General features: G+C 47.1%; 1 protein-coding gene across 1 annotated transcript in view; it reads right to left on the minus strand.

Annotated features, from left to right (window-relative positions):
• PDE6B (phosphodiesterase 6B) overlaps positions 1 to 20,287 on the minus strand; it is a 39,569-nt gene that overhangs the window by 8,198 nt on the left and 11,084 nt on the right. Inside the window, exons 4-12 of the mRNA XM_008064007.1 lie at positions 6,317 to 6,457; positions 6,156 to 6,230; positions 5,430 to 5,494; positions 4,720 to 4,786; positions 4,427 to 4,474; positions 3,030 to 3,179; positions 2,601 to 2,744; positions 1,888 to 1,953; positions 544 to 690 (exon numbers count right to left, since the gene is read on the minus strand). Of these exons, the coding sequence (XP_008062198.1) occupies positions 544 to 690; positions 1,888 to 1,953; positions 2,601 to 2,744; positions 3,030 to 3,179; positions 4,427 to 4,474; positions 4,720 to 4,786; positions 5,430 to 5,494; positions 6,156 to 6,230; positions 6,317 to 6,457 (903 nt within the window). The remainder of the gene's footprint in view (positions 1 to 543; positions 691 to 1,887; positions 1,954 to 2,600; positions 2,745 to 3,029; positions 3,180 to 4,426; positions 4,475 to 4,719; positions 4,787 to 5,429; positions 5,495 to 6,155; positions 6,231 to 6,316; positions 6,458 to 20,287) is intronic.

The following is a 20,287-nucleotide window of genomic DNA, read 5'->3' on the forward strand; positions in this document are numbered from 1 at the left end:
CATTCATCCATCCTTCCATTCATCCACCCCTCTTCCATCTATTCATTAATTCATCCATCCATTTATCCACTTATTCTTCCTTCCCTTCCCCCTCCCTCCCCCCTTCCTTCCGCTCATCCATCCTTCCTCCCTCCATCAAGTTATTGGTCCATCCACCCATTCTCTCTTTCTTCCACCCACCCATTCATTCACCAATCCCTTCATTTAATCAACCTTCCTTTTGGCCTTCACTCCTTCCTTCCCTCCTCCCTCCCTCTCTTCCCCTCCTTCCTTCCTTTCCTCCTTCCCACTCATCCATTCATCTATTCAATCATCCACCCATCCATCCAAATATTTATTTTAGGCCTACTTGTTTTATATGTTTTACTTATTCTGTGATGAACTGGCCTGCTTCTCAAACTTCCTGTGGGATCTGGGACCTCCCCCTCCACTACCTTCCCTCCTCTTACCTCCTGGGGGGTCTGAGACCCATAACCAAATCCCCATCCCCACATCCTGGGTGATCTAGGAGCCTCAACTGTGTCCCCCTGTGTGTTTCCCCACCTCCTGGGGGATCTGGAACTTGCGGACCACGCCCAGCTCATAGTACATCTGGATGCCACATTTGACCAGCTCCAACTCGGTGCACTCCAGGTCAGAGAAGTGAAACTCATAGATGTCAAACTTATTGGGGCCTGGCAGCTCTTCTTTCTGTGGGAGAGATTGTGGGCTGAGGTAGGCAGGTTCACCGCGGCCCCCACTTCTTCTCATCCTTCTCCTCTCTGGACCCTCTGGCAAGCCTCAGATACCCCAGACATCTCTGGTGAGATCTGCCCTCCAGTCGCCCAGGATGTCCTCACCCCCCAATGGCACAGCCCCATTCCCTTCCCTCCTCCCATCCTGTGGCCCAGCAGCGAAAATCTCACCCTGTTGGGGAGACGGGATAATGTTGGGAAAACAGATGTGCAAACACAAGGGATACACATGAAAAGGTACACAGACACACATGTGACACAGGCATACATGGATACATAGCCACATCTGTGAATACTCAGGCCCACACATGGACACAGACACACATGGGAATACACAAGCACACACATGGACACGCATGAATATGCAGGCACACATGAACACACAGGCACATACATGGACACATAGGCACACACGTGGATACACAGGTACACTCATGGGTACCTAGGCACATATGTGCAGACACTCATATGAGACTCATGCCACAGCCATAAGGTATCACAGACTGCCACTGACTTTCAGACTTGTCAGGCATGTTTGCATGCTCAGTCAAAGGCTACTCAGCCAGACCTGCAGTCTGATGATTCTGGCTCAATCACACGGACAGTCACAGGGCACTGGAGATACCACATGCCTTTCAAGTTGATCCAGTGGTGGTCTCTGGCAGACACACACAATCATATGTCCATATGCACCCACATACATACACACATGTGGATGTACATACACGCACATGTGCACACACATGCACATTCATGCAAACAGACACATACACACTGGGTGTTGCAGGCACCCGGTCACTGCAATAGCAGAGATGACAAGATGGACACTTGGTCCAAGTCATGACCACAGAGACTAAACATGGACAGTTCTGGAAAAGCACAGAAGAGACAGGTGGACATGGAGATATTCTCAGTAGGTCTGACATGACCTTCAGACTTTAGTTAGACAGATACACTCAGGGACACACTGGCTGAGACTCAGAGCCAGGATCACATAGACACTCACTGAGGCAGGTAGACACACACACAGACAGTACCAGCATTGCAAGATGACACCGTGTGTGCAAGCTCCCTCTAATCCAGAGAAAGGAGAGCTGCCTCTGCCCCCAAGAGAGGCTGATCCCTGTGGGAGGAATGAGACTAAGATTCTTACCAGGAGGATTCTAAGCTCGTCTTCATCACAGTCAGCGGGCTCCCTCCCCAGGCGAGCTCTGGTGGGCTACAGAGAAAAGCACACGTGTCATGAGACACAGTGCCGTTGTTACCTTTGCTCTCTTATGTGGGACTAAGTGACGATACCTCCTTCGCCCTTTTGTGTGGGACAGGGTGATGGGGCCACCTTCACCCTGTGTGGGACACAGTGATAGTGCCAACTTTGCGCTCAGTGATAGTGCCAACTTTACCCTTGTGAGTGGGACAGGGTGGTGGTATGACCTTCACCCTTCATGTGTGGGACAGGGTGACGGCATCACCTTTGCCCTTGTAAATGTGTGGGATGAAGGCACTTCTGAGGACTCTATCAGTTCCACCTTGAAAGCCCCCAACAGCCCTGGTTCCAGAGACAAGTGGCAACGTGCACAGGGCCTGCTCACTCCCCTCATGCTACTGTCCCTTGGGCGTTGTTTCATGCAATCCCAGGTGTCACAGGTGGATCCTCATGTGATGGCCTTATAGGGTTCTGGTCACACCCAGTGCCCAGCTGGGGAGACTGAACACAGGATCAGGGTCCCAGGGCCATCAGACAGTAGGGCAGCAGGCAGCATGCCAGGGACAGGCATGGCCTCGGACCCCCGGGCTGTTTCCTAACCACTGGACCGTTCTGCCTCCCCGCTGCACAGGGGCACCCGTGGGTAAAGGAAATAGTACCAAGATGGACTGGATCTCATCCTTGTCACACTTCACATGGTAGAGAACCATGTCCTGGGCGATGTCCTTGCGGTTCTCCAGCTTGTTCATCTTGTCGTAGGTGTCTGTGTTCATCACCGACCAGCCTAGGAACTGCGTTAGGGACTGAGGGAGAGTGGCGGTGTCAGCCAACCTTGGGGCAGCTGATGGGCACCTGCCATATGCTGCATGGCTTGGCACACTGGCCACAGGGCTGCCACTCCAGAGCCACAAGTGCTTCTGAATGGAGTCTCCAGGTGCCCATGAGAGCCCCTCCCAGGAACCTCACAGGCTTTCCCACATTCTCACTCTCCCTGGCCTCATGTTGGATGGAGGCTGACAGGCATAACTGAGTCACCATGCATCACATGGGTGTCAACTGCAATGCCACACCTGGTGACAGGTGCTTACCTCCATGAGAACTTCGTCGTGTTCATCAAAGGGCTTTCCATCCTTTCTGTTGTAAAATGTTGCAACCCCCACAATCTCTTCCTTCTTGTTGACGATAGGCATGGACAGTACATTCTTGATGGTCCAGCCAGACTCGTCCAGTGGTCCCTCCTGTGGAGTGGAGTCTGGGGCTGAGCTTGTTAACTTGGGGGGATGAGCTTCTTTGTCCTGCCTCCAGACTGCAATGACTGGGCCATTGTCCCTGTGTCCTCACCCTCTCTTTGCATTTGACTTTATGTCCGGGGTTTTGTGTCATGATTTTTCCCATGAGAGGAGGTGGGGGATTCTTTCCTGCCGGGACTGGCTTCATGAGCACCTGGGGGCTGCAGTCACACTGGAGCCACACTTACAGGAGTCATGTGCTCGCAAATGTTCTGCTGTCATGCTCCTAAAAGTTCTAATAATTGCTCAACAAGAGGCCTCGTGTTTTTACTTTGCCTGAGGTTCGGAAAACTATGGTTGGTCCTGTCTCCCATCCATGCTGGGCCTGGCCAGTGAAAAATGGACAGTAGGCCAGTTCCTAGAGCATGTTTCTACCAACCCATGGGGCTCTCAACCTCTCCCAGGAATGAGCCTGCCCTGGTCATGTGGCACCAGGTGAAGATGCAAACCTGCCTTGAACCCTTGAACTCTCACAGGAGCCCAGCCAAGGTCAACTGAGCCCACCCAAGATCAACAGAGCTCAGCTGAGCCCAGACAAGATCAACCGAGCCCAGACAAGATCAGCCTAGCCCAGACAAAATCAAATGAGCCCAGCCAAGACCAAAAGATCCCAGAAAAGGTCAGCCTAACCCAGACAAGATCAATTGAGCCCAGATAAGATCAGCCTAACTCAGACAAGATCAGACTAACCCAGATGAGGTTAGCTGAGTCCAGATAAAACCAGTTGAGCCCAGAAAATATCAGCCTAGCCCAGAAAAGGTCAACTGAGCCCAGCCAAGGTCAACTGAGCCCAGACAAGATCAGTCTAGCCCAAACAAGATCAACTGAGTTCAGACAAGATCAGTCTAACCCAAACAAGATCAACTGAGTTCAGACAAGATCAGCCTACCCTGGAGGAGATCAGCTGAGCCCAGCCAAGGCCAACTGATCCCAGACAAGATTAGCATAGCCCAGCCAAGATCAACTGAGCCCAGACAAGATCAGCTGAGCCCAGCCAAGATGAGCCAAATCCAGTTGAGCCTCAGCTGAGCCTCCACCAATCTGCAGGCCTATGAGCATGAAATACTTGTCAGCCACTGAGAATTTTAGTTTTTTTTTTTTTTTAAACAACAAACACTAATTCAGTTCATCATTTCTGAACCAAAATATCTTCTTTCTTAAGTAAAATACAATTCTATCAACAAATGGACAGATACCTGAAATTCGAACATTTCGTCTGCAGAGGCATTCATGATGTTACAAATCTGAAAAAGGATCAGAAAAACCATTTTACTGGATGCGGCTGCATGTGTAACAGGATTCTAAAAGGAGGATCCTGCCAGGTCTCACATGCAGGAGATAAACTTTCAAGTAGCAAAGCAGAGCAGCTGGAGGCTGGCAGAGGCCCAGGGGGGTGGTGGGGTGGGTGGGATGCTAGAGGGTTGAGGCAAGCCCCATGACTCAGCTCCAGCAAGGGCACCATGAGGGCCGCACACAGCATAGGACTCACAAAGCCACTTTCTGCCACATAGGTGGGGAGGCCGCTGGCCAGGGCCCAGTGATCAGCTGGGGGTGTGCTGCAGGGAGAGAGCAGAGTGTCAGAGGGACCAAATGAACAGCCATTATACATGTGCATGTGGGTTTTGGTGCAGGGTGTGAACCTCAACAACTATTCCCTTCTCCACCTCCAGGTGGTAGCTGGGGTCACAGGATCATGGAGTTGCATGTCTGCACAACTGCAGGGTTGGACAAGGCTGGCTGCTTTCCCCAGTCTCCCTAGGCTGGAGTCCTGCCCTGATCTCTAGACTGGACCCCTCACTTCTCCCAGCCCGTAGCACGAATGTGGGGCCTCTTTTTATGGTTTGGGCTGGTTGAAGCAAAATCAGACCCTGAGGGCCTCACAGCTCAGTTGCTGCTGATGGGGCCACTTGATGACTCACTCCATCCCCTTGTGTGTTCACTCAGGGTGACTACAATGCTTCAGGTTGTCACTTCCCTCCACACCTCCCCACACCCTTCCACGCTGTTTCCTAGAAGAGCAGGTTGGCCTCCTATTCCCCACCTGTCCCGTCTGCTCCACAGAATGAGGGGAACCATGGCTGGGCCAGGTGCAACTGATGCCACCACAGGATATCCCAGAGCCAACAGGTCCCGAGGCTGAGCCTGGGCTGAAGGTGATCCCACCCTTGAGTGATGCGTCTTGCGAACCCTGACACTTACGGGATGACTTTGATGTCCTCCTTGCCATGGAGGATGTAGTCGATGACTTTGTAGAAGACGATTTCCTGAAAACAAACACGTAAGTCATTGGGGGCGGGGAGCTCCCTGGTCAAGCCCCTCAAGGGAATCTCCCATTCCATCCATGTACACATATACACCTACCATGAGCATACACATTACACACAACCACATGCCCACTCACAGGCAACAGACACGAATACAACCACACCCACATTCATACACATGTACATGTCAACAGATGCATCTACCATGCACACATGTGCAAGCACACATGTACACCCATCCACATGTACACACACGCAGGCTGTCACCAACACTCATGGGACATGTGATACATACTCTGATTTAGATCTGGTTTCCCTGTGTCCCCTACAACCCCTCACATGAACTGGGCCCATCTTCCCTTACACACACACTCATTCCCGTGTGGGGAGGTGTCACAGTGATTCAGAATGGGAAAGCAGGATTCCTGGCCAATAGGAATGTGTGCCAGCTTTCATAACCAGACAGACACCCCTTGTTGGGGACCAGCCCGGCTGCCCTGCCCTGCAGCTCAGCAAGGCAGGAGTCTGTAGATGACAGACAGGCACTCGGGGATCTGTCCTTGCCTCCCCACGCCCTCCCTTGCCCTCCCCTCCAACCCTGGAGTTGGAGCCAGGAAAACCAAGAGTGCGGAAGGGCCCAGGCCCTGCCACCACCACTCACCCGACCATCAGGCGTGCGTGGGCCTGAGTACGGCTGGGCTTCTCCCATCAGCACCGGCCATATATCAAAGAATTCCTGGCAGAGGAGAAGAGAAACAGATGAGGCTGCAGCACAGGTATGGGCCAGCAGGCAGGAGGCCGCCTAAGAGTCCGAGGTCTCACCTTCTCCTTGGTCATGTCCAGGAGGCCCACCGAATACCGGTCACAGTTCAGGTAGGCTCGCACAGTGTAGAAGGCCTTGTGGAACTGCCTCTCGATGTCTGTCAGCTCTTCAAACACTTTATTGGCCGACCACAGCAGCACCTGGAGGTATGTCACACTCGTGGGTCTGTGACCACCCCACCCCCACACCTGTCTGACCACAGCAGCACCTGAGGGCATGTCATACCTGTGGGCTTGTGGTCAGCCCACCCCATACCTGTCTGACCATAGGAGCACAAGGGTCCACTCTCACACGTAACACACACTTACACATCTGACCACACACCTGACAGGACACCGCTTGACCACAAAAGTTAGGACAGACCCTGATTGATGCTGTGATCAGGGTTTCATTGGATCACATGACAAGCTGCTTCCTGACAAAGAGGGGCCCAGGAGTTGACTGGACAGTGAGCTCCAAGTCCTGTCCCCATCCCTGCCACTCATGACCAGCACTGGCCTTGTGCTCAGTGAGTGAATTAGTGTGTCAAACTTGGAATCCCTTGCTATGTGCTTGAGAGGCACAGAGTAGACTAATCACTACTCCAACTGGCTACTCTACGCCAGCCTGTGATGAGCTGGGATTTGAGAATAAAAAATCATCATTTTCTGGTTGTCAGGCCTTTCTGTGGCCTCAGCAATGCGAGTTTGGGTGACTATGTCTAACTCTCCACCAGGTCCTGACCAGACCCTCTGGGATGTTGCCTCCCTACAGGCCCCAGCTGTTGGCCAGTACTTTCACCAGGCTCAGACCAGCTGTATAGGGGCTCTCCTCCTCCCCAGCTTGGGCCACACTTCTCTGCTTCTGCATCACAGTCCAGACACTGGCCTCCAGGCCCGCCTCCTCACACCCACCATCACCTGTGTGTCCCCTGACCTGCCTGGGGCAGCCCCTCTCCATTGAGGTGGCTTTTCCCTGCATGGCCTGTTCTGGGCAGGGTTGGCTCAGTCACAGAGTTTAGTGGATCTAGACCAGGACTTAGAAACAACAGAGTTAAACGTGGACTGCTCTTGTGTGGCAATAGTGCCTACTGTTCTCAGCCACATTTCAGCTGTGGATGAGTGGACAGGTCAGGTGTGTTTTCCCTGAGCATCTGGTGCACCATGAAACCATCGGGGGGTCTACCCCTGTTCCTCACACCCCTGTACCCCAGTGTTTGGTCCCTGATCTTGGGGCCTTTGCACAGGCTCTGTCCTCTGCTTCCAGGCCCTCATCCCAGGACGTCATTGCCCTGAGGTTCAGCCTCAGGTCCTCTCCAGAAGCCATTTGGAGTCTCCGAGTTCTGGGCCCCTAGTTTTCCATTAGGTTCTGAACCCACAGAGGCTCTGTCTCATGGTGGTCCCTACACGACCCCTCTGTGGGGCCGAGAGGTGCAGGCCTTGCTTCTGGTGGTCCATAGTGGTGCTGCATGATTGGAGGTGGTTGGGCTGCTGCCCTAATGCTGACTGACTGAGCTCTGTGTGTTGAAAGCAGTTGCCAGGAGGCCCATCTGCAGAACCGTGCCCCAGGAAGGGTGGACCCCAGGTCATCTACCGCTCCCTGTGCATGACTTCATCTACCAGCTGAAGCATTCAGCCTCCCCTTGCCAATGGCTCCTGTCAAAGAGTGACAAGGACACATGAACAGAGAGGGTTGACCTTTTCCCCAGCACACAGTGGAGGAGAATGTCGGCCTACCTCTCACCAGCTCTGTGGCCTTGGAAAGGTCATAGAACTTCCAGACCTCAGTTTCCCCATGTATAAAAATGGGATGATGACACCCTGCCTCAGGATGTTGGGAGGGTTAAGGCAGAGACACTTGTCAACTCTCAGAAGAGCTTGTGACTCTGAGAGCCCCGTGGGAGTGTGAGTGTGTGCATGAGAGTGTGTGAGTGTGAGAGTGAGTGTGTGTGAGTATGAGAGTGTGAGAATGAGAGTGTGAGATTATGAGTGTGTGAGTGAGTCTGTGTGAGTGTGTGTTAGTGTGAACGAGTGTGTGTATGAGTGTGTGTGAATGTGCATGTGAGACTATGTGTGTGTGACAGTGTGTGAGTGTGTTTGAGAGTGTATGAGTATGTAAGTGTGAGTTGGTGTGTGTGACTCTGTGAGAGTGTGAGAGCATGAGTGTGTTAGTGTACATGTGTGAGTGAGGTTTTGTAAGGGTGTGAGAATGTGTGATTGTGTGAGTTCAGCGAGTATGTGTGTATGAGTATGTTAGTGTGTGTATGACTATGTGTGAGAACGAGAGTGAGGGTGAGTGTGTGAGGGGTGCAACTGTATGTGTGTGAGCATATGAGAGTATGTGTGTGTTAGTATGTTAGTGACTCTGTGTGACTCTGTGAGAATGAATGTGTGTGTGTGATTGTATGTGTGTGAGTGTGGTGAGAGTATGTGTGAGAGTGAGTATGTGTGAGAGTGAGAGTGAGTGACTGTGTGAGAATATGTGTATGTTAGTGTGTGTATGTGAGCGAGCGTGTGAGAGTAGATGTGAGTGTAGAGTGTGAATGAGTGAGTGTAAAGGTGTGGATGGCTCTGTGTGTGAGAGTGAGCGTGTGAGGGTGGGTGTGAATGCATGTGAGTGTGAGAGCGTGTGAGTGACTATGTGAGAGTGTGTGAGAGTGGGTGAAAGTGTGTGTGAGTGGTTCTGTGTGTGTGAATGTGAGAGTGAGTGTGTGAGAGTGAGTTACTGTGAGAATGTGTGAGTGTGTGAGTGTGAGTGGCTCTGTATGTGAGAGAGTGTGTGTGAGAGTGAGTGTGTGGTTGTGAGTGTGTGAGTGGGTGTGAGAGTGTATGAGATGAGTGACTCTGTATTGTGAGACTGTGTGAGAGTGACTGTATGTGAGATTGTGTGAGTGTGAGTGTGTGTGTGTGTGTGTGTGTCTCTGTGTGTGTGTGGGTGTGAGAGTAAGTATGTGAGAGTGAGTGTGAGCTTGGGTGACTGTGAGTGTGTGAACACCTTGTGTAAGTCTACCCTACAGACATTCCGCTGGTGACACAGCCCTGGCTGGGACCAGTACTGCCACCCCTGGTCTTCTCGTTGCTCCTGGGGCTCTGGCCAACTGACTGAGGCGCTTTCCAGGAAGGAATGGGTGTGGGTGAGACAGTGGGTGAGGAAGTGGAGAGCTGCTGGGGTTCAAGGTGGAGGAGGGTGAGCCTGTGGAGATGCCTTAACTCCCGGTGACCGGCTTTCATGCTGGCTCAGGGACAGGTGCCAGGAAGACGTGGAGCCAGTCTCTGCTCCTCACAGTCTTCCAGAAAGAGCCAGGAGGCAGGCTGGGCCTCTTGCAAGTCAGGGCCCCTGATCATGCTGTAGAGAGGGTAAAGCTCAGAAGCAGCTTTCCTAGGAGGAGATGGCCTCGGGGGCAAAAGCAGAGTACTGAGTGGAGATGCCAATGTCTTCCAGCCCCTCTGTGCAGCCAGTGGCATCCGGTGGCCTGAGGCTGGAAGCCATGTTGCTACTTCATGTATTGCCTGGTTTAGGGCTGGGATGACCAGACGACAGAACTGGCAAAGATGCTGGACTCTTAGACCTTCATTTCTAATTCGTCGGTGGCAAGCTAGATGATGACCACAACTGCAGGTGAGCGGGTATGGGTGGGGAGAGAAGGGATGGAGGTGCTTAGTGTTGGGAGGCTGTGGGCATTGGGAGCGTCTGGGGACTGCTTCCTGGTAGAGGGCCCCCAGGGTGGCCATGCTCGAGGTGCAGTGAGGAGACCCAGTGCTGGGGTGGAAAGAGGAGTGGGGACTTCAGGATTCCCTTAGGCCTCAGCGACAAGACCATCGCTTTAAACATGTGGCTCTGACTGCTGAGTTAGAGGTGAGCTTTTGGGGTGAAGGAGAAGAGGGATCCTGAGACAGGATCAAGAGCCACTCCCGAGAGGGGGCAGAAAGGTGGAGAAGATTGGGAGGGGTGGGGGCTAGGGACATGACCTTAGGTAATTGAAACCTGGCTCCTCCTGAGATGTGACTTCCTGGGGGGTATGCAGCCCCTGGTGAGACCCATGGGGAACACGTGTGGTAGAGCAAGCCCCAGAAAAGGCTTCCAGGTCTGCTGCTCCATGGCTGCATCTGGGGTATGTAGGTGGATTTTGGTTGCGTGGTTAAGTTCCAAGGCTTGACAAATGAGGAAGCCCTCCTCAGACAGACCCTCCCAGGGCACAGTCCTCTTGGATGTGAGGAGTCCTTGGGTTCACTACCTGGAGGCTGCCGGTGGGTCCTCCTACCCGGGTGTGGGGGTTGCGTGGACACACGTGTATGCTGACTCCTGTGTTATGGGTCCAGATAGCAAGTTCTAGCTCTGCAGAGGTCAGAAGCCTCAGAGTGCAGAGCTGGAAGGGTGGACTTTTCGCTCCCTGCAGGAACCTGGAGCCTGATTTAAGTTCTCTGTAGCTATCTACAGGGGAGTGCAAACCTCCAGAAAAGGCTTGGAGTGTTTGCAATTGCTTTTAAAGTTATCAGGATATGGATTAAGGATCAATGACCTTCTTCAGACCCAAAAGAGAATCGAGGTCACAGGGAAAACTGCCATCCCCAGGACAGTAGATGGAGTTGCAGCCAAGACGTGCTCACCTGGTGCAGGGCCCGCAGACATGAACTGCAGGAGCAGTGGTCATGTTGAGGCTCGCTGGAGGCTGAAGGAGAATGAGAAAGCCTGGCCCCTGTCAAGGGCCCTGCGCTTTGGTGGATTTCATCACCAGGAGCCCCACCAAGTCCTCAAGGGGAAGATCTGAGAGAACCCCCTTCTGTTTCTGGCAGGCAGAGGGGAAAAGTAACTATTCTGAGATATACCCAGAGCACTCTTCATAGTAACTTTTCCATATCTACCTGAGGAAAAGCAGTTAGCCAGCTCCAGCCCCTCTAGCCTTCCTGTCTCACCCAAGGGGAGACAAGAAACACTTGTAAAGGTCACAGCCTGGGAACACGCAACCAGGCAGATTTGATTGCAAGACTGTGGACTGCTTCCTGATCCCACCCCCTACCACATCACCAGGCCCCATTTTAGTAATAGTGGACTGCAGCAAAAGACACTACAAGTCTTAGACTGTGTTGAAGAAAAAAATTCTTAGAAAAACCCAGAGGCAACAGGAGAGATACTGTGGACTCAAGTGTGTCCCACCTAAAGCCACCTGCTCCACCCTAACTTCCAAGGGGATGGTTTGTGGGGGGTTGATGAAATCATGAAGGAGATAAACAAGAGACCAGAGCTCTCTCTCTCTGCCACCTGAGGACGCAGCAAGTGGAAAGAGAACTGTCACCAGAAACCAAACTGGTAGTTCCTTGACCTTGAAGTTGCAGGCCGGGCACGGTGGCTCAAAGCCTGTAATCCCAGTATGTTGGGAGGCCGAGGTGAGAGAATTGCCTGAACCCATGGGTTTGAGACCAGCTGGGCAACATGGTGAGATTGCATCTCTGCAATAAATTTAAAAAATAGCTAGGAGTGGTAGTGCACGCCTGTAGTTCCAGCTACTTGGAAGGCTGAGGTGGAAGGATTGCCTGAGCCCAGCAGTTCGATGCTGGGGTGGCCGTGAGCATGCCACTGCACTCTAGCCTGGGTGATGGAGTAAGACTCCAACTCAAATAAACAAATAAATAAAATAAATTACAGCCTTTGAGAATAAATGCCTGTTGTTGAAGCCACTCAGCTTATGGTATTTTGTTCTGGCAGCTCAAGCGGACTAAACAGGAGGAAAAAGAACGAACCAATCAAACAAGGACACTAAAGCCATTGGCACCCTCAGCTACAGCAATGTTAAATGCTGCCCAACTCCTAGCCAGATTAACACAAAATCCCATACTAGAGGCCAACTTACGTCAGCTCCTGCTTTTATAAAAAATTACCTGGCATGCTAAAAGGCAAGACGAAAACACAGCCTGAAAAGAACCAGACTCAGATATGACACAGAGTTGGAATTACCAGACTGAGAATTTAAAATAACTGTGATTAATATGCTAAAGGCTCTAATGGACAAAAGTAGACCACATGCCAGAACAGGTGAGTAACATAAGCAGAGAGATGAAAACGCAAAGGAAGAACAAGAAATGCTAACTATCAAAACCACTCTAATAGAAATAAGTCTTTGCCCATCAGTAGGCTGGGCATGGCTGGAAAAAGAATCAGTGAGCTTGAAGATACATCGGTAGAAACCTCTCCAATAGGAATGCAAAGAGGAAAAAGAAAGGAAAAGAACAGAATTGTGAGACAAGTACAAAATCGTATATGGTACTTGAAATATCAGAAGGAGCAGAAGGAGGTAAAGGATAAGAAGAAATATTTGAAGTAATAATGACTCAGAATTTTCCAAAGTTATTGACAGACACAAAACCACACATCCAGGAAGCTCAGTGAACATTACACAGAACAAATGCCAAAAACCAACCAACCAACCAACCAAACAAACAAACAAACAAAAGACTATACTTAGTCATACCATATTCAAACTGCAGAAATCAAAGAACATTTCAAAAGAAGCCAGAAAGAGTAAAAAACATTTTACCAATAGAGGAACAACAATATACATTATACTGGACATCTCATTAGAAAGTATGCAGGCAAGAGGAGAGTGGAGTGAAAGAAGTATTTGAAGTGCTGAGAGAAAAAAAGCTGCCAAGTGGTAATTCTATGTCCAGAAGTGAAGGAGAAATAAGGACTTTCTCAAACAGAAACACAGGGAATTTGTTGCCAATAGACTTGCTCTGAAGGAAATGTTCTTCATAAACAAATTCTTCAGAAAGAAGAGTGATATAGATCAGAAACTTGTATCTACATGAGGAAACAAAGAGCATCAGAAAATAAACTTAAAATAACATCTTTTATTCTTCTTAATTGACGTAATAGATAACTGTTCAAAGTAATAATAGCAAAAGTATATTGAGTGATTACAGCACATGAGTAAGTGAAATAAATGACAGCAATCTTACAAGGAATGGGAGTGAGACATTGGAAATAAATTGTTATAAGATCTAGCACTGTGAGTGAAGCAATATAATGTTATTTGGAAGAGTACTTAGTGTAGTCATAAATGTTTATTGAAAATTCTAGGGCAATGCTACAAGTTCATAAATAGCAAGTATAATTGATAAGCTAAGAGAGGGGAGAAATGAGGTAAGATGCTCAATTGAAACTACAAAAGGTAGAAAAAAAGAAGAGACAATAAAGAATTACAAAGAATAAGTGCAACACATAGAAATCAGTTAAGAACATGGTATGCAGTAATTCAACTATGTCAATAATCACTATAAAGTGAATAGTCTAAATATAACACTTAAACAGATTGTCAGAGTGAATAAAAAGAACCTGGCCAGGCACAGTGGCTCACTAGGAATCCCAGAATTTTGGGAGGTGGAGGTGGGAGGATTGCTTGAGCCCAGGAGTTTGAGACCAGCCTGGACAACATAGCGAGACCTCATCTCTACAAAAATTAAAAAAGTTAGCCAGGTGTGGCAATGCATGTCTGTAGTCTCAGCTACTCCGAGGTTGAGTCCAGGAAGTTGAGGCTGCAATAAACTGTGATCATGCCACTGCTCTCCAGCCTGGGTGACAGAGTGAGACCCCCAACTTAAAAAAGAAACAAAAAGAATCAAGACTCAACTATATGTTGTTTTCAAGAAAACCACTTTAAGTATAAAGACAAAGATAGTTTGAAAGTAAAGGAATGAAGAAATACATCCTATGCTAATACTAACCAAAAGACACTGGAATAATTATGTTAAGTTTAGACAAAGTAAACTTCAGAACAGGGAAAATTATTAGTGATGGGGTGTTACATAATGATAAAGGAGTCATTTTTCCAAGAAGACATAAAAATCACTAATGTATGTGTATCTAATAATAGCAGCAAAATACATAAACAAAAAACTGATAGAACTGCAAGGAGAGAGAGAGAGAGAGAGATATGAAACCACTATTATAGGTGAAGAATTTAGCACTCTTCTATCAGAAATGGACAGATCCAGCAGGCGGAAAATCAGTAAGGAGATAGTTGAACTTAACACTGTTAATCAACTGGCTCTAATTGACATCTATAAGTTACTTCATCAGACAACAACAGAGTATTCATTTTCCTCAAGGTCATATGGAACATTCACCAAGAAAAACCACTTTCTGGACCATAAAACATATCTTAACATATTTTACAAAATGAAAAGGATAAAAAACGTTCTCATAACCATAATGGAATTAGATTAGAAATCAATAACAGAAAGATAGCTGAAAAATCCAAAATAGTTTTAACAACCCTTCTAAATGACACATGGACTAGAGTCTCAATAAATTCTTAAAGATTTTGAACAAGGTTGGGTACAGTGGCTCAAGCCTGTAATCCCAGCACTTTGAGAGACTGAGGCAAGAGGATTATCTGAACCCAGAGGTTCACAACCAGCCTGGGCAACTTGGTGAGACCTCATCTCTGCAATATATTGAAAAATTAGCTGGGTGTGGTAGCATGTGCCTGTAGTTCTGGCTACTTGGAAAACTGAGGTGGAAAGATGGCCTAAGCCCAGCAGGTCGATGCTGGGGTAGCTATGAGTGTGCCACTGCACTCCAGAATGGGCAGCAGAGTGAGACTGATTAAAAAAAAAAAGATTTTGAATAAAATAAAAAAAATACACAACTTATTAAAATTTGTAGCCAGGCTCGGTGGCTCAGCCTGTAATCCTGTGCCTTGGGAGGCTGAGGTGAGTGGATTGCCTGAGCCCGCGGGTTCAAGACCCACCTGGGGAAGCGAGACCTCATCTCTACAATAAATCAAAAAATTAGCCGGGTGTGGTAGCGCGCGCCTGTAGTTCCAGTTACATGGAAGGCTGAGGTGGAAGGATCTCCGGAGCCCAGTAGGTCGAGGCTGCAGTGGCTGGGAGTGACCACTGCACTCCAGTCTGGGCGACAGAGTGAGACTCCAATTAAAAAAATAAAATAAAATAAAATAAAATTTGTGGGATGCAGTGAAAGCAGTGTTTGGAGGGAACTTTATAACATTGAAAACATATTAAAAAGGAAAAAAGATAGAATCAGTCATTAAGCATAGAAAGCTAGAAAAAGAGGATCAAATTAAGCCTAAAACAAATAGAAGAAAAGAAATAACAAATAAGTAATAAATATTATGACAGTGCTACCAAATTTTGATAACTTTGATAAAATAGAATAATTACACAAAAGACACAAACTACCAACACTTACACCTGTGGAAATAGAATTATCCAAATAAAGCTATGAGTATCAAATACATTAAATCAATAATTAATAATCATCCCAAAGGAAAGCACCAGTCCCTGATGGTGTCACTGGTGAATTCTACCAAACATTTAGGGAAGAAGTTAGGTCAATTCACTACAGTCTCTTCCAGAAAATAAACACAGAGGGAACCCATTCTATGATGTCAGAATTACCCTAAAAGCAAAACCAGGTAAAGACATTATAAGAAAGAAAAACTACAGATCAATGGATCTCTTGAATACAGATGTAAAAATTCTTAACATAACATTGGCAAACCAATCTAATAATGTACAAAAAATTGTACTCAATGACTAAGTGGTATTTATTTCAAGTATGCAAAACTGGTTCCACATTTGAACATCAATTAATGTAATCCACCACATCAGCAGGCTAGGGAAGAAAAAAATTACATGATCTTATCAATTGATGTGGAAGAAATATTTGACAAAATCTAACACTCAGAATAAAAACACTCAGCAAACTAGAAGCAGAGGAAACTTCCTCAATGGTATTTAAAAAAATTTACAAAATCCCTATAACAACATCATACTTAATGATGAGAAACTGGATGTTTCCCCTAAGACTGATTTGTTCCCAAGGATGCCCCCTCTCACTCCTCATAGTCAACATTATACTTGAAGTCCTAGCTAATGCAATAAGATAAGAAAAGGAAATACAATGTATATAGATTGGGAGGGAAGAAATGAAACTACCTTTGTTTGTAGATGGCATGTCTAAGTGAAAATATCAAGGAATCAACAAAGAACTGGAACAATAATGACTGCAGCAAGGTCACAGGATACAAAGTTAACATACAAAAATCAATTGCTTTCTTTACAACAGCAATGAACAATTGGAATTTGAAATTAAGAATACAATATCACACATTATCATAAAAATGAAATACTTTGGTACAAATCCAATAAAATATGTATAGGATCTATATGCAAAAACTGCAGATCTCTGATGAAAGTAATCAAAGAAGATCTAAATAAACAAAGAGATATTCTGTGTTAATAGATTGGAAGACTCACTATTTCTTTCTTTCTTTTTTTGATTTGGAGTCTCACTCTGTCGACTAGGCTGGAGTACAGTGGCACACTCACGGCCATGTCTGTGTTGACCTGCTGCGCTCAGGCAATCCTTTCACCTTAGCCTTTTAAGTAGCCAGAACTACAGGCACGCGCTACCATGCCCAGCTAATTTTTTGATTTATTGTAGAGATGAGGTCTCGTCAAGTTGCCCAGGCTATTCTCGAACCCGTGGGTTGAGGCAATCCCCTCACATCAGCCTCCCAAAGTGCTGCGATTACAGGCTTGAGCCACCAAGCCCGGCCGACTCATTATTTCTAAGATGACAATTCTTCCCAACTTGAGCTAAGGTTTGAATACAGTCTCAATGAAAATACTAGCAATCTATTTTGTGAATCTTGACAAACTAATTCTAAAGTGTATGTGGAAAGGCAACAAATCCAGAATAGCTAACACAATATTGCAGAAGAAAGACAATGTTGGAAAACTGACATTCCCAACTTCAAGATTCACTATAAAGTTACAGTGATCAAGACAGCATGATACTGGTGAAAGAATAAACACATAAATCAATGGAACAAAATAGAGAACCATAAACAGACTCACACCAATAGTCTTTCCAACAAATGGTGCTAGAATGATTGGTCTTCCACAGCAAAAAAAAAAAAAGAATCTAGACATAGGCTTTACACCTTTCACAAAATGAATCATAGACCTAATGCAAAATACAAAACTATAAAATTTCTAGATAACATAAGAGAAAATCTAGGTGACCTTGGGTCTAAGGATAAAGTTTTAGATGCGATGCAAAGTATAATCCATGAAAAAAGAATAAGTTAGACTTTATCAAAATGTAAAACATCTGTTTTGCAAAATATACTGTTAAGAGAATGAAAAGAAAGCTATACCCTGGCAGAAAATATTTGCAAAACACTGTAGTTTCCATTTCCACAGGGTACAGGTTAACAATTCTGATGTGACTATACATGTGTACTGCAATTAAACAATGAAGTGGGTGGTGGCAGATGGCTCCCGGGAGTCTCAATGTTGGTGGGAATTAACATACCAGCAAGGGAAAGAGGCTAGAATGGTCCATGTGGTAATGGATCAGGCTAGGACACATCCTAAGGGCTCAGATGTAATAGATACATGCGTGCACAAGAGCTACTATATGTGCATATGTCTCCTTACTTCGGAGTGGTGACACCCAGAAGCAATAAGCACTCCCAGCACACAGATGGTGGTTTCTATTCTGCTGTCCAATAAAAGGAACTGGGCTTCTTTGAGAATGGCTGATTGTAGGTCTAGGTCAGGAAACATACTGGGGGTGGGCCCCCAAAACTAGAATTTATTTATTAAAGATTGTGTATTTATTATCACAGATTTAAACTTCAGTCACCTTCAAAGTACTCTTCGTTTGATGCAATATACCTGTCAAGATGCTTTATTCACTGCTCAAAACAGTTTTTGAATTCATCAATTTGATGTATCTTTTAGTGCCTCTGCCATTTTTTGTTTCACCTCTTCCACATTGGCAAAATGTTTCCCTTTGAGAATATTTTCATCCAGGGGCAAGATCACGTGAATGAGAGTGGGTGGGGCACAGGGATCATGCTGCTTTTGGTCAAGAACTGCTTTCACACTCTGCACCAAGTGGGCAGGTGCCCTTGTAAATCACTCATCATGAAATGGGCAAATGCATTGAAAGAATTGCCAAATAATAATAATAATAAATTTAAAAAATGCACTGAAACCAAAGGCAGTCTCTCACAACAATGCTAGCTGGTTCACTGATGTCAGCAGGTTCTTAGAACTCTTACTGAGCTGGGGAAGTCTGTACTACAAGGGGCTTATCCTCCAAATGATAATTCCAGGTTTTTGGTGGTCCCTCCTCATACAAATAAGCCTGAAGCATCTCGTAGAAACAGAAAGTAAGGACTTTTAAAAACTAGCCCAAAACAAAAAACCCACAACGATGGGGTATGTCAAAGGGGCACAGGAGCAACTGAAAGAACTCCCAAAGATCAAACCTGGAATCACTTGGGCAAGAAGACAAACAAAATAACCGAATTATAACCTAGAGAACAAAATAAATACCCACAAGTCTAGACTAACACTAATAAGTGATTGAATAAATTAATAAATGGAGGAGAAGAGACAAATCTCTTATGCAGAAGAATTCCAGATAAACTATGTAGATATACCACCCTATAGGATGGGAGTGTACCACCCTTCCTGAAGTGTGGGCCATGCCCAGAAACATCCAGAGGGTGGTGAGGAGGGACAGTATAGTGGACAGGCTTGACCAACAACTCCAGCTGATTGAACAAGGTTCCCATGCATGATATGCTGACAGTACGGACCCCAATATCATTTGAAGAATGATAGATCACTTTACCTCTGTGATTTTTCTTCTAGAAACTCAAGTCCCCAGTCTAACTATGAGAAAACATCAGTAGATGCTTCTCACGTAGTAATAGATCAGGGAAACTTACAGCACACATAGCTAGTATTTTTTATAACTGTCAAGGTCATTAAAAGCAAGAAAAGCTAAGAAATTGTCATGACCAAGAGGAGCTGAGGGATGTGAGGCTAAATGTGTCATAAGATCCTGGATGGGGTCCCAGGAGAGAGAAAGGACAAGTAAAATTAAGGCGATCTGTGGCTCAGCCTGTAATCGCAGCACTTTGAGAGGCTGAGGCGAGTGGAGTGCCTTAGCCTGTGGGTTTGAGACCAGTCTGAGCAAGTTGGGGAGACCTCGTCTCTACAATAAATAAAAAATTAGCTGGGTTTGGTAGCGCATGCCTGTAGTTCCGGCTACTTGGAAGGCTGAGACGGAAGGATCGCCAGAGCCTAGCCAGTCAACACTGGGGTGGCTGTGAGTGTGCCACTATACTCCAGCCTGGGCAATGGAGTGAGACTCCAACTCAAAAAACAAAACAAAACACACAAACAAAAACTAAGGTGATCCGAATGAAGAATGGCCATTAGTAACAGTGCATCTGCGTTGGTTCATTAATTGCAGATGATGGGTCTCTCTGACTAGGACGGTAACAAGAGGGGAAGCTTGCCTGCGTGGGAGCGGTGGGCACACACACCCTGGGCTATCTGCTCAGTTCCTTTTTCTGTAAAGCTACAACTGTTCTAAAAAAAGTCATAAAAAATGCAAAATGGAAAATGTACATGAAATGTCCCGTAGAGGCACATCTGTAGAAACAGAAAGTAGACAAGTGGCAATCTGAGGCTGGTTGGTAGGCAGGGGAGTGACAGCTGATGGGTGTGGGCTTCTTTGTGGTGTGATGAGACTGTCCCAACCATGGCTGGCGATGGCTGCACAACTCTGAGAATGTACTACAAACCACCAATTGTGTGCAATGGGGCAGAAGCCAAACCTGGGGTTTGAGGCATGGCTTGTGGGACCCGGGCCTGATGTGGAAGGAGGGACTGAGAGGGAAGCTTCCTTTTTAACTAAAGCCAGAACAAGCAGATTGGTTAAGTGCAGGGAGATGGCTGGTGGGGCAGGGAGCAGGGCTGTCCATGCCCTAAAGAGGCTACCCAAGTGTGCAGGGGGAGTGGGGAGGGACTGGGGGAGGGATGGGCATAGTTCATAATGGCGCCTTGGTGGGAGAGAGGGAAGGAAGGAGAAGGGGAGGAGAAGGAGGAGGGGGCTGGGGTAGGTCTGTCCTGTGTGTAGTGTTTCTGGATGGTGTGTGT

Source organism: Carlito syrichta, unplaced genomic scaffold (assembly GCF_000164805.1).
Source record: "Carlito syrichta isolate Samal-C Ts95f unplaced genomic scaffold, Tarsius_syrichta-2.0.1 Scaffold307178, whole genome shotgun sequence".
NCBI lineage: Eukaryota > Metazoa > Chordata > Mammalia > Primates > Tarsiidae > Carlito > Carlito syrichta.